The 17,892-nt window shown below is 40.6% G+C and overlaps 1 protein-coding gene across 2 annotated transcripts in view; it reads right to left on the reverse strand.

Annotated features, from left to right (window-relative positions):
* LOC137257857 (phosphatidylinositol transfer protein 3-like) overlaps nucleotides 1-17,892 on the reverse strand; it is a 31,119-nt gene that overhangs the window by 3,933 nt on the left and 9,294 nt on the right. The window contains exons 1-2 of one of the 2 annotated variants that reach the window (XM_067795341.1): nucleotides 8,171-8,466; nucleotides 3,884-4,046 (exon numbers count right to left, since the gene is read on the reverse strand). In XM_067795341.1, coding sequence (XP_067651442.1) covers nucleotides 3,884-3,981 — 98 coding nt within the window. In that variant the 5' untranslated portion in view covers nucleotides 3,982-4,046; nucleotides 8,171-8,466. Of the gene's footprint in view, nucleotides 1-3,883; nucleotides 4,047-8,170; nucleotides 8,467-17,892 lie in introns of those variants that run through there. The other variant, XM_067795340.1, reaches the window with a different exon arrangement.

Below are 17,892 nucleotides of genomic sequence, written 5' to 3' on the forward strand. Positions count from 1 at the left end.
ATATTTATAAATACTGCAATGTAAATTTATTTTAACATGATCATTAGGCTCATATGATATTCGACTACAGATGTTCGGGTTCTCGTGGTGAGTTTCTACATGTGAGTGTTTTCAAGGATAGAACAAATCAATAATTAAAATAGTATGCACACCTCTGTATAGTTATAGGTGGACTAGTCAGCTATGCCTTAAAAGCGCTTTAGCCAGTCAGTATATGAAAAAGAATAAACTAGTGAAAACACTGGAATATCTTTTTCGAAACTGAAGACACCAATCAAGGTTAAGAGTATAGCCTGGTATAGCCTTGGGAAACAAACACATAATTATGGAATGAAACTTGGGTGCGGGTGTTGACAGAACACCGGGATGTATACCCAGCATGTCTTGTGTTCCTCTGATACCATTGTCATCAGTATTTACCTTCCATATCCTAGCCTGTTTTTGGTTGGCAGAGAGGCTTTATGCTTTAGTGTTAACCATTGGAATTTGAAGCGAAAGCTGAATAATCAATACTACCATATGCAACACAATTATGGCCAGTGACAGATGAAATTAATGGTTCAAATATGGTGGATTTCATGAATCAAATTACATCTGGCTGTGCAGACCAACCCACGACAGGTGTCTGTCAAGCCGACTATTGATTGTCGATGGGGATGTTGACTTCACTGGCGGCTACACACGTCAGACACCAGATGGTGGTGGTGGAATACGAACCCTTCGCCCAACACCACATCTCCCACTGTTTGAGGCCTCTTTTTACGCTCCCTTCACGCTCTTTCTAAACTGGGGCAGTTGGGTAGCCTGGTTGAATGGTTTAATAGTTAAAGCGTTCGCTCATAGCCATGAAGACCCGTGTTCGATTCCCCACATTTCTGGTGTCCCCACACGTGATGTTGCTGGGATATTGTAGTTCTCAGCGGCGTAAAACTACACTCACTCATTCAGTTTTCAACTGTCCCATCTTTCAATCACCTTCATATACATACTTGTCTCTCCCATACATTCATGGTATATCCCCATCACCTGGCTCCCTACCGTTACCTGTTCCTCTACCAACTACAGCCGGCATTCCTCCCATCTATATACCTTATCAAATAGTAGATATGAGTTAAGGTAACATGGCGACAGGCATTATACAGTGCTAGTGATGTTTGATCTGCAGCGTCATCACACAATAGATATGTACAGGGGTATGACAGTGTGACAGTCATACTGATGTTTGGTATATATCTCCATCAATTTCTGACCTACTACCACGAGTGTGAACATCGAAACCGCTTAACAACCATAACAGCTGCATGAATTTAATTGATATCGACATCAACGACTAAAATTTGACGATACTCCTATGTATCTATTGCAATACACAGTGATGAGGAAAATAGTCACAATGTTTTTCCCCGTTACATTTAAACGTTATCTCACAGAGTACGACCTCTTCTGTTCTCTCCGATTTAGACGTGCAGTTAAATGCTTCAGTGTTTCGATAAAGTTTGTAGACAATATTTTTTCTTTGATACTTACAGTGGTAGTTGAATGTTCTTTTTTTCAAGATTTCACCAACGGTACTGACAGTCACGTTAATGATGTCTTTTACATAATTCATTTTCTGAAAGGTTCACGTCAATAATAGTCAAAACATGTTATTATTATTATAGAAATCGATATATTTTGCTGGTGAGATCTTGTGCAGTGTCCTCTAAAAACGATGGAATACCATGTTGAAAAAAACTTTGGTCTGAAGTTAGGATTACAATTCCGGATGCTCTGATTGTCAGATTCAAGTAAAATATTTATCGACCAAAGCTCAGAGCGACTGGTTTTAGTCTTAAATCTATCAAATCCCAGAGATAAGTATTGCCAAGACACGCCGTGATGCCATCAGACCAACTTAGAGTGAAGGAGGTCTTCCCTGATCCCGAAGCTAATCAAGTCACTGAGTAGGGGGAGAAAAAAAATTAAACTGACACGGTACTCGCGCGGACCTCGGAGGAGACAACATCTGTTGATCCAATCAGTTGTCGGTATTAGGTGACGTAGAAGATTAAAGATTAGTTGTGAATGACGTGGTCTGCACAAACTGAACTGTTTGCACCAAGATAATGCATGGAAATATATGGTAATCAATATTGTTACACATATGACCGTTGTTCGAAAATGAATGTACATAGAAATACATGCTTTGACAACAAAACAAAACAACCTGATTTTGGCAATATTTAGCTCATGCCCTGACGTTGATAAGCATTGAATATGTAATATATATTAGAATGGACAAAATACATTTCAGTTGAATTTCTATTAGAATACCTTGGAAAGACGTTTTGTTCCTTGACCTCAATCAAATAACCTGTCTGTCTGATGTTAGCACGATGTGACTTTAACTTCATCAGTTTGAATTTGATATTTGTTCCTATAATTTTCTGTTCCTTTAATATTCCGTTAATAAAGCAAAAGATCTGTGATCACAAGCTCATCATTAATCAAAATGAACATTTCCTCATGGCTCCCGTTGATCGTGAAATTACAAGGTGTGGACATTGTGGTACATACTGGTGATGATTACTGCAGTCTGGCAGCATCCTTCATCCAAGTCGTCAGTGAATGACTAGTCTCTTATTACGAATCATCATTCTGACAACCTCAATGGTCGTGTCGACTGGAAGAACTGATGGTCTGTTTAAATCCGTAGACAACAACGTGACTTTCTCAGAGATTTAAGAAACGCGCGTGTGTATGAATACTGTAATAAGGTGGTCCACGGTGTTTTGTTTACGAACAAAATGTGTGCTGTTCCGAACAAAAAACATTCACCTTGCTCTTTGTGACCTTGTGCGGCTAAACTGAGATTACTCAGACAAATACAGAGTGAGTGAGTCTGCTTTTGATCCGGTTTTAGAAATATTCCAGCACTATCACGACTGGAACACCAGAAATGGGCTTCACCCGTTGTACCCATGTGGGAAATCAAACCCGGGTCTTTGGCGTGACGAACAAACGCTTTTACCACTAGGCTACCCCATCGCTCCCACAAATATAGACGACTGCACGAAACAAGGTATGGTACACTGAGACAAGCAAAGACGCCATAAGACCTTACATGTTAGCTGCAATAACATTTGTGCCTTATAAAGATGCACGTTTTTGAGGTATCCACTGTGGTATTTCTGTTGCATGAGAAATAAATATAGAGTGGAAAGACAAAAACTTCATTTGACCATATCTAATTCATAGATTTAGGGTTATTGGTATCCCCAAAGTTCAAATGTTACCAGATATTGTAAGCTTTCATCAGACACCAAAAATCCACATCTACCGTAATAGCGAGGTCATTCATAAAAACTGGCAAATGAGGATAAGAGCAGAGACAAAACATACTTGTCCCACTGCATCAACTTTCACTCACATAATTCGTACAACCAGTGTGTGTTTACACATCTTAAACGCAATCGTCGGAGAAATCAGACTAAAATATCCCCCAGAACAGATTTCATTGGAAGTAAAAGCCATAACAGTGGCAATAATTGGATGAATTGATCAATGAAAATTAGCGACTCGCAATAAAAACCCACCAACCAAACGTTAACGGTGTTGTGTTGAAAATGGTAATGTGATTTTGTATGATCTATCGTCTAACGTGGTTACTGGATAATTACTTAACAAAATAATCTGTTTAATACCTTAATACCTCATACCCTAAATCTTGATGTACTCCTTTCGAAAAATAAAATTACTTCAACATCAGTGACAAAGCAATACGTACAACTGTAGACTTTCTTCCCAATTAACCACAAATACACGAGTGAAATACAAGAAAATGCACCTACACGAAGATACATGAGAAGAATAGCAAGAACTGTCATTAGGTTGGTCAACTTACGTTTCTGAGTCAGTATGGAACTCTGGTTCATCAGTTAGAGGGTCTACACCCTGCATCCGGGTCTTCAACTGAGCAATAAGATTATCTTTGTCCGCCATTTTGGATGTCTGACGGCAACGACCTTCACCGCAGCAAACCGAGACGTTGTTAATTGTGCGGACGTCTGTAAGAGAAGGCAAGATGTCTTTATAAACTCGACTTATGTCATTTGTGTGACACTTCGAAAGAAAAACTTCAGTTGAAAAGTCACTACACAAAAATGGTCAAAACAGACTATCAATTTTATGTACAATCGTTATCTCTCGTTGTTCGGGGCCAAATGTATGTCCATGACTCGTTGTTGGAATAAACAAACATCATAATGAAACAACACTGTTGTTTATCGTCTGCTACTGGATGTATGTCAAACTGTTTTCAAACCAAACATTACATCTCCAGCTGTCGCTCCATTTGGGCAAGTCAGTGTTGAATTTTAAACTATATTTCGATGGCGTGTGAGACAGTCTGCAGCAGACCCAAAAAGGTGATAGTCCTTGTCAAACATGAACGCCACTCTCCCTCACACCAAAGTAGAAGGTGTGGGAGAGGGAAAATCCCAATAGTGTTGTAGATGGAAGATTATCAATTCGATATGGTTATAATATCAGTAACTGAAAAGTATTGGGCCTTGTGTGTGTGTGTGTGTGTGTGTGTGTGTGTGTGTGTGTGTGTGTGTGTGTGTGTGTGTGTGTGTGTGTGTGTGTGTGTGTGTGTGTGTGTGTGTGTGTGTGTGTGTGTGTGTGTGTGTGTGTGTGTGTGTGTGTGTGTGTGTGTGTGTGTGTGTGTGTGTGTGTGTGTGTGTGTGTGTGTGTGTGTGTGTGTGTGTGTGTGTGTGTGTGTGTGTGTGTGTGTGTGTGTGTGTGTGTGTGTGTGTGTGTGTGTGTGTGTGTGTGTGTGTGTGTGTGTGTGTGTGTGTGTGTGTGTGTGTGTGTGTGTGTGTGTGTGTGTGTGTGTGTGTGTGTGTGTGTGTGTGTGTGTGTGTGTGTGTGTGTGTGTGTGTGTGTGTGTGTGTGTGTGTGTGTGTGTGTGTGTGTGTGTGTGTGTGTGTGTGTGGAACTAATGAGTGTAACATGCCGGATAGGTAGATGCTGTTCGTGTCCCAACACTTCGCGGTTGCAGCCAGTAGTGTGTGATGAGACTGGTAGGCGCAGGATAGTTCTGGGCCCTTTTTTATCTTATCATCCTGACTTAATGCCCATGCTGTTTCAGATCCGGGGATAAAGCACCATTCTGTGTTAGTCGTGACGTGGCTGGAGATTTCAGACTGGGGAAGCGTTGATGAACAAGGCATGAATTCACGTAAAATGAAGGCCTAATGATTGAGCAACACAAATGATGATGGTTTTTCACTAAATCAATTCACACTGAAACCATGGCACCGTGTGATTTGGCATCGATATGTCACATTCTCTACTGCACTGTTGGTACACAATGAAGACACCTAGTAGTACCCCGACATTTGAACAATATACTGGGTCAGTTATCTGCTCCTGTCTCCCTACTGGATATAGAACGTCACACACAAAATGAACAGATTCGTTTATTCTGTGAAACAGATTCAATAGGGAGTAATACGTCAAACAATGCCATTTCCATAAAATGTCGTTCCTTCGTGTTATGAAACTTTATGGGTAACTACACCAGAAACTGTATCGACCGCTATATCGACTACCAGGCGAGTTTGTCACAGTGACTTGTCACAGCTGTTGTCGCATATGTTGGCACCGGTGACAGAGTGACTACGTCACATGGTGCTGCAACCACGCACCGCGTGGACGTGCTGAAGATGTTGCAAAGTTGTTTTCATATTTTTACCTGTAACTGTTATAAAACAGTCGTCATCGATCCTTTAAGACTTCATCTATGTGACAAAATGTATGAGGTCAGATGAATATTATTCCCCCCAAACACACCACATATACACACGCACAAACATACATACATTCCACTACAAGAAACCCTCCCCCCCCCCACACACAGAGACATTCCACTACACGTAGCCTTCATTCCTCAACCACCTTCCCCCACCCCCACCCCACCCCCCACCCCCACACACATTCCACTACAAGTTTCTCTCCCCAGTTCCAAAATACCACCGCCCTAATCCTACAAGCCTCCTCCCGCACGTTCGTGCACGTACGCACGCACGAACCCCGTACGCACTCATTAACGTGAACCTAAAGGTTACTCCAGGTTTATCAAAACACTATTTTTGCTGGTCGCTTTGTCAAAGTATAAATGTGCCCCGCGGTATGAAGCTTTTTTTATATTGTATGTTGTGATATAACCCCGAATAGCAGAAAAAACAAATTTGATATATTTATGCATTGCTTCTTTCTCACTGAATAGCTTCATCTCCTAATATAAATACAGCGTTTACACATAAAGCATTCATACAATGCTGCACAACACGCAGAGCGTACGTTAGCGTTTTAAATACACGGCCTCATACATCACAGAAAGGATACAGAAAACGAGAAAGATGAGATCAAGTTTGCATGTATTTCTAGTGGCGGAAGGACACCCTGTCTACTGTCTGATTACCCTGCTGGTTGTGTAGCCACAAGCAGGTATACGCCTATCTATTGTGATTACCCTGCTGGTTGTGTAGCCACAGGCAGGTATACGCCTATCTATTGTGATTACCCTGCTGGTTGTGTAGCCACAGGCAGGTATACGCCTATCTATTGTGATTACCCTGCTGGTTGTGTAGCCACAGGCAGTTATACGCCTATCTATTGTGATTACCCTCTGGTTGTGTAGCCACAGGCAGGTATACGCCTATCTATTGTGATTACCCTGCTGGTTGTGTAGCCACAGGCAGGTATACGCCTATCTATTGTGATTACCCTGTTGGTTGTGTAGCCACAGGCAGGTATACGCCTATCTATTGTGATTACCCTGTTGGTAGTGTTGTCACAGGCAGGTCTACTAGACTGCAGACACCCTCGCCATGTCGAGTGTGATTACCTTGCTGATTATGATGTCTGAAAGAGGTCTACTAGATGGTAGACACGCTGACCACGTCTAGTGTGATTACCCTGCTAGTTTGGTTGTGTGAACGACGTCTACTAGACTGCAGACACCCTCGTCCTATCGATGTGATTATCCTCCTGGTTGTGTTGTCTGAAGGACATCCACTAGAGTGTAGACGACATGTGACTGGAGACATTCTGTCATATATTGTGTAAGCACAAGAAACATATTCATGCTGTTGACAGACTTGAGGTTGTATCGATGCAAATGCAGAACCTTTCACTTCATGGTGAGGCACATTTCAATTTACTTTCTATTAGTGTACTGCAAATTTGGAACTTACAATAATGTGTGGTCTTTGGTTACGAGCCTATTCGAGAGTTGTAGACAGATCTTCAGTCTATAAGGAACGAATATTTCACTTCTCGAGTATCTCCTTGCAGTGATTGGTTTACTAGACTGATTTTGGAGCTGAAATATGTCAGAGGTAGACTGGAGTTCATTAATCATGAACATAAATAATTATTTTATTTGATATTACTGTCAGATCAGGCCTTACTAAGAAAGTGATCAATGTTAAAGGTATGTCAGGGCGTACTGCCGCGGTCATCAATGTTACAGTTATGTCAGGGCGTACTGCCGAGGTCATCAATGTTACAGTTATGTCAGGGCGTACTGCCGAGGTCATCAATGTTACAGGTATGTCAGGGAGTAGTGCAGTTGTCATCAATGTTACAGGTATGTCAGGGCTTACTGCAGTTGTCATTCGCACTGCATTTGTATCAGGGCGTACTGCAGTGGTCAGCTGTGTCACAGTTATGACGTGGCAGAGTATTGTTCTGCAAGATTGCCTAGCAATCGCGTGTAGGACGGGCTTCATTAGTAATTCACGTAGTTGAGGGTGTGAGTTACATATGATACAGATGGTTGTAAAACATCATGTAAAATGTATTAATATTGAATACTGAATATAAATATTAGAGATAACAAAGCAATAAAGTGTACAGGAAATGGACAAAAACGAGTTCAATGGCGTGTGTCAGATACAATTCCGGTGAGATAATGAACATATGACTGGTTTATAAGATGTGACAAGTCAGCCTGTATTCGATTAGTGTCGGAGTTGGTCACAGATGTTGATCGGGAGTAAGTGAAATAGACAGACATGTTATTAGCATATATCATACCAGTCCGTAGAACGGACTACACTGACCAGATTTGTAAATGACCATGACTCTATTATCTCTAAGCTATTATCTTGGAAATACTCACAGCTTTACGGACAATTCAGTCATAGGTAAGCCTTTCTGTGAATGCAAACAAACTCAAGTGAGATCTTGCAGACCGAGTCACAAATCTCAGATGCAGTGAAGATATACTGGCGGCAGTTCCCACCGACTTGGGCGATATCCAACGCCTGCAGTTGTGCATGTATCCGCATTCAGGGGATGTCTGAGCAAGTCCGACGGTTGTTGACTGAAGGAAACATCATGACCTTCAACTGTCGGGGTCACCTTATTCCCGTGTCCAGGAAATGGGGATATGATCAGCATTGACCAATCGGCTGATCGCAGAACCAAAACAGGCGTAGATCGAATGCGTACACAAGACCTGCGTGTATATTGTATGAATGGGGGCGTATGAATAGACAGGAAGGGTGTGGGGGTAGGAGCGAGGAGGTCGCTTGACATGAGAGACGTGAATACATGGAACATACATCGAGAGGAGGGACAGACAGATTATGGGGGTGGGGTGCAAGAGTAGAGAAGAATATGAGGCACGGGAATAGAAAAGAGCTATGTCGGGTTACGCTAAGGAAGGAATGGATCAAATAACTATAGAATTTCCTGGATAGATGATCATGGCTGGTCTCAATGGAGGATATGATAAACAATCATAAAATATGGACACGAAAAGTCTCAAGTGTATAGTTATTGCTCACTTCTATATACTTCCCACCTTCCTCCTAAGCTAATCACACTTCCATTGCGTCAGGCAACGGTCGCCGACAAGCACGTGTTTTAAGGCTGAGTAGTAGAGACTATAGAGAAACGTGGATATGTTTAAGTAAACATATTTAGCTGAGGCCACATCCTACCTAAGTCTAAGATAACCTTAGTGCAATGTTAAAGAATGGGAGTTTAGGTTAACCTTAGTAAAGGTTGCCTCGTGAAAGGAGCCTCAAATCGATGTATGACCGAGTCTACAGTCGTTGGGTGATTATTAATCAATACCGATGTGTTCCGACCTGTGTGAATTCAGAGCCTTTGGCCGATAAAGCGAATCGTTCAGACATAATTCCAACAACATTTATTTCAAGGTCACTTATTGTGTGCGAATAATTATTGTCCCATGTTGTTAATTTCTTCTGATACAGAGCTACTGACGCTGCCCCCACTGCTACTTTGTGTCACTGAGTGGAAAACAACCCGTATTCTCCATGGGTGGACCGTGGGGTTGTAAACTGTCAACCTGAAAGGCGACATGTACCTGTTACATCTTCAAGAAAGAGACATCACTTAATAATATACTTCACGATTTTAATGAGCTCTTCATCTGAAAATCCATGATAGAACTGATAGTAAGAGATCAGGCTCGCTCACTGGGTTAATGCATTGTTACGCAAGTGGATAGATCGATGATCATGAAGACAGTCAAAGGATGGACTGGACCAGACTCGATTATTTACAGACCGCCGTCACATATACGCATATATATGAGGTTTTCCTGAGTTTGAACAAACTAATCCTGATGAAATGAAAGCATTTTTCAATTTGGAGAGAGAAATGTCGTACTATGTCTGGAAAGTCCAAATTGCCGAAGTCTCCGTTTTGACAGTGTTGTACATTCCACGTTCATTGTGTTTCACATGTTGGCTATATGAACAAACACCATTCTGAGTCTCTGTTCCTGGTACTTGACGGCATTTCATACCGACAAGCTGGTGTTGCATTTACAATGCAAATATAACTCATCTTCAGCGCTTCTTAAATTTCAAGCATAATCTCAAGTAAATGGCATTTTGATCGTGTTTTCATTAAGCTAGTTTGATGTGTAGTAGAAACACATTAGAGCGTCTATGGACACAATACAGCTGGGGGCGGGGGTGATGTTGAGATAATATATCGTTCTTCTTAATATCTGCTGAATCACAAAAACGTACCCAACATCACCATCATCAAATGCAAGGATGTGTCCACTGACGCAATTGCATGAAGCTGCCAGGAGACGTGAACTGAATGTGTCCGGAGCGTATTCGCCATTAATGTTCATTAATCAACCATTAGTTTATTTACCAGGTGGACGCCACATCTCTGTGACATGATGAAGGATGAGTTATATTCACCGAATCTGTGCGAGCTGTCCCTGTGCGGGGATTACCATCTGGGGATACACCTAGGTGTATGCTGTCGCTGTGCGGGGATTACCATCTGGGGATACACCTAGGTGTATGCTGTCGCTGTGCGGGGATTACCATCTGGGGATACACCTAGGTGTATGCTGTCCCTGTGCGGGGATTACCATCTGGGGATACACCTAGGTGTATGCTGTCCCTGTGCGGGGATTACCATCTGGGGATACACCTAGGTGTATGCTGTCGCTACAATTATTCATTTTCATGGTCTACATTTAGAAAGCTCATTTTAGCCTCAAACACCAAACGGTCCAGTAATCTGGGACACAGTTAACACTGTGCAGAGTCAAGCCCCATGTCTTTGTACGACACTAAGCAGAATACTATAAAACTCCACAAAAACACCATACAGTGTAATGAATACATGAACCCTTTACACGGTATTGTTACGAGTGTGTATTTTCTGTATATTTTTGTTATTAATTCAGTAATAATTATTATTGGGTCACAACATTTAGTGTGTTGAATATCAATTATGATGGGTCACATTTCGTTTTAATAGTTGGCCAACACTTTTAGCATTCTGGTTTTCCAGAATTTATCTGCTCCTAGTTTTCTATGTGTTCACTTCCGGGATACTGTTTCGAGACCATTCTACAGTGTTGACGATGTTCGTTTGTGCCCGAACTTTTGGGAAATGACTTAGTTTATTTATAAATAGGCTGGTTGCCGGGTGGAGGGCGACACTCACACTGACATTCATTCATATTTGCTGGAGTTAACACTTGAAATCCCGTCAACGCCTGGATCTACATTATCTGCTGTCGCACCGATCGCTGTGTTGACATTCTGCCGTAGTTGATTCTCTCTCACACCAAGACTTTGGTGAGTTTGCTAGATTGTATTTTGTGACCCACTGACTTAGATTGTGTCTCTCGTGAATTGTATTTGTAATCAGCATTGTTATATTGACTTGTGACTTTGTATACCTTGCTCTCGTTGCATAACAATACATAATTTGAACGTAAACGAACTGTCTCTGTTCTGTTTTGCTGGTTCACAGGGGATTTCTTAAATTGTTGTCACGGTAAATTCTTAACCGTAACAGCATATAAATACTTAAAATACTATAAAGTATATAGAGTATCGCCAAACACCATACAATATAAAGAACAGATAAAACACTGCAGAGTATAATGAATACCACCAAAAGCCATACAGTAATCACCATACAGTGTAAAGGATACCGCCAAACATCATACAGTGTAAAGGATACCGCCAAACATCATACAGTGTAAAGGATACCGCCAAACATCATACAGTGTAAAGGATACCGCCAAACATCATACAGTGTAAAGGATACCGCCAAACATCATACAGTGTAAAGGATACCGCCAAACATCATACAGTATAAAGGATACCGCCAAACATCATACAGTATAAAGGATACCGCCAAACATCATACAGTATAAAGGATAAATAAAACACCGTACAGTACCAAGGATACATAAACACTATACATATAGAATACCATAAAACAGCAAACGGCACATTATAAGCGTTCACGGTGTAATTATAACTATAGATGACCGGCTTAATTGCGGAGAGTTTGTGTTGTTAGGTCACGATCAGACTGTTAGTGACAAAAGCCAGCTAATTCTGTCCATGCGCTAGTTGTGCGGGGATTGTTAGTGGTGTGTCTCCTCAATGGCTGTGGAAGTCGAGATGATATTCACAATCTGACTCATTCGAGTAATTATCCAACCACTTTGACACGTATTGCAGCCTCCGCCTTGTCTATATCATGTACATATGCTGACACACAGATTGAAAACCGCCGCCATGATTTAGCAAGAAAAGAAAACAAAGTGTAGCTCCCACCTTGCTAATAGCTTGTACATACACTGCCCACACTGTGCAGCCAACCATAGGCCGCCATATGACCCAGTATATTGCCAATCTTACATCATAATGCTCACTAGTATATGGTCAGACATATGATATAATATGACACAGTATACACCTGTCACATGATACTATAATACAGTATACTACCAGTCACATGATACTATATGACACAGTATACACCAGTCACATGATACGATAACACAGTATACCACCAGTCACATGATACTATAACACAGTATACCACCAGTCACATGATACTATAACACTATCAAACAGTATACCACCAGTCACATGATACTATAATACAGTATACCACCAGTCACACGATACTATAATACAGTATACCACCAGTCACATGATACTATAACACAGTATACCACCAGTCACATGATACTATAACACAGTATACCACCAGTCACATGATACTATAACACAGTATACCCCCAGTCACATGATACTATAACACAGCATACCACCAGTCACATGATACTATAACACATTATGGCTAAAATGGATAGAATTATCATTAAAACAACCGCACGTTATCAGAAATGAGCGGGACACCGTAACTTGAAAATGCCCGCAAAATGCTTGACGACGGGCCATTATCAAGTAAGCTCAGTAGCTCAGCTCACCTACGGCTCGTTCGAACTTGGGTTCAGTATTGACCATATATCTGGCTCACATTCGTCACATGTGCCTGTGCCATTATGCATTTTCCTGCCTGTGCCACCCATAACAATTGTACCATAAATGACAACATACAGCAATGAAAATATCGACTTGAAGTCTAACGTTGTTAATCGCTGAAAACAATGGCGACTGGAAGTATGAGCAAAGGTCAAGGTCGAATGTCGTTACTCTCAATAGTGACGTCATTTGTGTTGTTCAGTGACGTGTCTATATTTGTAAAATGTGTGTCAGTGACCTCCGTCGTTTTGCTGTTGGCAGTTCCAAGCGAGAACGAGGGATATATTTAGGCACGAGCGTCCTCGTGCTTTAACTATAATAGTTCAGGGCGAAAGCGTGCTTTATTACACCATATGTGGTGGTAGAAGGAACTGTATTTGTTTTCTATGATGCCAAAATTTAATACTTTCTAAGGATACTTTCGATTAGTCTAAGACAGAAAACAAACGACGGTGTCGTGACCTAAATTAAGAATCCTCGCTCAGGGCTAACCGAGGGGCTGTTCTTTTGACGTATCTGCCTCCCTGCGTTTAGACGAATGGTACCATAGAAACAAATGATAAACAATTTGGTGACGTTAACTTTCGGATTAAATATTTTCTGTGATTAACGTAAACATATGTGGCAATGTGAAAGTCGCATTTCTACTACCAACGTAAATTTAGATCAGTACAACCAGAGGAAGTTGAGTGGTCAAGAGACATTCCACGATTGCATTGGGGGATTGTAAGCATTACGAACGATATTATGTCCCTGTAAAATTGTGAGTCGAACTATGCGACATTTTTTCCGTCCGGAAACATAACCGAAATGTTCCTACCAGCTGCGTGACGCACCTGCACTCCAAGACGCGGGATGCAGCGGAGTAGTTTACTGTGGGTGGCTGTAGGAGGCGATGGCAACTGACATACATCGTGACATCATTGTGACGTAATTCAAACTAGACAAACTAGAACTGAACAGTGATGCCAACACATTGTGACGAAATGCAAAAAGTGGACATTGTCGGCGCTTTTGATCTTTCACCGAATCATCTTAGATTTTTAAACATAGGCTGTCGCCGCATGTACACCGCAACGTCACAGAATAAACATGACGTTATAGCATTCTTCATGACGTCACGTCACCATGCCCAAAGAGATTTGTTTGCCCTAGGGCATAGTATAAAAATATGAACCCCTATATGTTCGTCCTCATAGGTCCTCATGCCGCTAGCCACAGGATATTATGTAACATTGTACACGACCATCCACAAGATACTATATGACACAGAATACCGCTAAACATATGATATTATATAACACAATATGCCACCAGCCATGACACAGAATACCGAATACAGAATACTATATTACCAGCTATACGGAACACTGTACATGACACACTAATTGAAGTACTCTAATTAGGAGCTACACCATTCTACCATGACCCATGATGAAAGGATGAGAGGCGAGTTAATCTAGTCTGTGAAGGGAGTGGTTGGTGCCTTTCCCATTTTTTAAACATTTCATAATAAAAAATATTCTGTCTAAAGAAAACAAACAACTGTTTATTCAATGAAGTAATGTAATATGCCTAAGAGTTTGTGTTTATCATCGCAACGGCTGAAACCAGCCTATTGTTTTGTTTGCCGTGATACTCTACCCCCTTGGTTACAACAGTTTGAAATGGCGGACGACAGTGTTTACATTCTACGAAAGTTTTAAATTTGACGTGAAAGTGGAAAATACTTGACTGGATGTCGAATCAGAACCCTCCGGAATCGAAGAATAGATCCTTTTGTGATAGACCTACGATCTGTATCAGAAACTGTTGATTTTTACGGTCGGCGACGGTCGATTGTGCTTTCATGTACTTGCCTCCACCCCGGCATGCGGCAAAAGAGTGCCGTGTTGTCAAAATGTGTGTACATGCGACTAACTTTTCATCATGGATGTATTGAGGCCAAGCTTTTCTCAAAGTGTACGAACGTAACACTGACTGCCTTGCGGGGATGATGGCAGAGCAGAACTCCGGTGGTTCAATTTTTTACATATAGAAAGGGCACTGACGCGGAGCAATTTCCGCGGACTGGTGAAAACTTTTGTTATTGTTTTTCAACCGTAAGTACCCGGATGATATCCCAGAATTCGTGACTGGTTCGTGACCTCTGCTACGCAGTCCGTATGCGCAATTCATAGTTTAATTATAGACAGAACAACTAAGGAGAAGTCATTTTTACGTCATTACAAATGTATTATGGAAACAAATGAAACACTCTGAACGTTAATCATCTGCCAGTGGTAGAAATGATAAAAAACTATCAGGACGGAAAAATAACGAAGCCAATGTACGTCTCTATATTTTGTCTCATAACCCTAATTAGCTTATTGTCATATTTGTATGATTTTGAAAATTAATAAAAGAACACACGGTCTGCTTATACTTATAGTAAATTTCTAACATATAGCAACATTTATGCATTGTATAGATTGCCAATGTAGATCCTATTTCACACACATACACGATCTAGTGTGTGTTTTCTGTTATATAGATTCTGCTGAATGCTACAACAAATAAATTAAAACAAAATGCAAATAATGAATGTAAAACAGACTAATTTTATAGCAACAATGTCAGGCTACTACCTTGTTCAGGAATGTATCCATCAATATCCACATAAAGGAAATCGTATTCCATTCATCTGCAGCTGGTAAATAATCCTGCTCTGTGTTGTGTGTCTTACAACAGTCTAATTTGCGAAAAAGTAACACATCGTTTCATGTCTTTCACATTGGTGAAAACCTGATATTGTATGATGTCCGCCATTCTAAGTAATTTAGTTAACCAATAATGAGCAATCAAAACAATACATTTGCCTTTACAGACCTGAATTTATAATGTTGAGTATTTACTCCAGACAGAAGAAATGCCAAATGGGAACCTTTGCTGAGTAACCGAAGTGGTGTTACTACTAATTATACCTGTTATAAATTCATTAACTGACCATTAAGTGAATGGTGACAACATGTGTAGGTTTACACCATCAAACGTGAGTTACAGCAAGGAAGATGTAATATCTGTGTCGCATACAGCCTGAAAACACTTATGGGCCGCAGCTGTTTTGAGGATACCAACGGAACTTCGTTACATAAGGAATACATACAGGCACTTGCTGTGTACTTAGGTAAATAGGTGTTATAAGCTTTTTTTTTTAGTAAGAAAACTTTCAGATTTCTCTACCAAAGGCAAAGTCATCGTTTTTAGTTTACGAATTCCAATAAATCAACTGTGTGTTTTTATTATCATAAATAATAAACCAGGGTAGCTACCATAGCTACCAAAATTTACGTATGATATTTGCTATCACAGCTGAACCAACACTCAAAACTATCTAAATATAAAGCTTTGCAATCTTTCGGACTGAAACAAGTGGCTTGCTACGTGCCTGTAGATATCAGATTTTCACGTAACATGATTAGATATCGAGGTTAAAACACAGAAATAGGATCAAATTGGTTCAGTCACTATACCATCCAAGCATCCGAAAAAACTACACTGCTGGGATATTTTGTTACGATCTGACAAGGAATACCATGGATATTTTGAAATAATTAGCGAAGAAATTCTGCTAATATGGACAGGAGCCCAGTCCCTTTGTCCGTCACGGTCGAGGGAGCGGGCGCTGACCAATTTGCAGTTTGGTTGCGTAATTAGACCGTCGGCCATTAGTCGCTCCGCATCAGTGCCCCTTTAAATTATTGTGACATGATGGAGTATGAGTAGCATAAATCAGAACAGTTATCTTGCGAATTTCCCATTCTAAATGGAAACAAGTATACCGTATTCCAGATAGCTAAATGTTTACTAACGTTTTGCTGCACAATTTTGTATAGATAGGGGTGTATTTTGGCAAGGCATTCTGATTTATGTGTTACATATTGTTTATGTTAGGGGCTGTGTATTGTAATTGAATGTTTTTATAATAGAGGGTAATATGATAGTGAAATTCCCATAGAACTGTAGAGGAAATATCATAAAATTGTATTTTTTGAGTTTGAATAAATGGGTTTTTTTATCAGCACGTCTGTTGTGTTCATATCAGTCATGTTGGTGGTCAAGCTAAAGTAGTGCGGCAGTCTTGTATATACATGCGTAGTGAAGCGCCGTGAAATCAGACGCATGTTCAATCCAAAAATTTCGAACTGCATAGATCTATGTGGCAAATTCCTGAGTCAGCGTCAAAATCCATGGAGTTGTTGTTTTGACCCACCATCATTGTGGTCAAAAGGAAGTAGTTCTCACAATAAGACTTGTTCATGCGCGATGAAACGGCCTAAAATCAGATGGCGTCAATCCAGAACTGATGCCGTCTGATATTTCTGAACAACCAATCAGAATCTAGTATTTTTTTGAGTCATGGTACAAACGTAATTTACAGTTCAAATGGCAATAACACATGACCAACGCCTTTGTTTATTACACGAACATGCTGGGGCTTAACACTGATACTTTGTTTCACTAACATGGACATACGTTCAAGATTTAATCAATACCATGCTATATCACGACAACTGTGATAAGCTGCTAACACCAAAATAACTTACAAAATATCAAGTCACACGAATCGTGGTACATCAAGTCCAATAGGAACGCCATCGATGGTTATACAAACGACCATTGACATATTGTACACTTAGTAAATCGATAATTGTCAGTCTTCAATATACACCCGAGTCGGTCATCACTGTTATATGCGGATAAAGTTTACTTATGTTCTATTTACATCACTGATAATGTTCTACGCGCGATATTAGAGCAGCGGATGACTATAGTCTCTCTTTGAACGTTTCTTCTGTTCTGACTTTAATGGCGTGTCTGAAACAAGATCTATGTTGCGCAAATATTTGCACACTATTTCTGCTTTGATCATTGTTTATCAATAACCGATGAAAGATGAATGTGCTGAGACAGATCGATTCTCAGATTGTAAAACATGATCGCATACATGTAATGCCATTTTAATATGGGAATCAACCCCCTAGGTTGAATATTTACTTGC

This window comes from Haliotis asinina, chromosome 12, assembly GCF_037392515.1.
Source record: "Haliotis asinina isolate JCU_RB_2024 chromosome 12, JCU_Hal_asi_v2, whole genome shotgun sequence".
NCBI lineage: Eukaryota > Metazoa > Mollusca > Gastropoda > Lepetellida > Haliotidae > Haliotis > Haliotis asinina.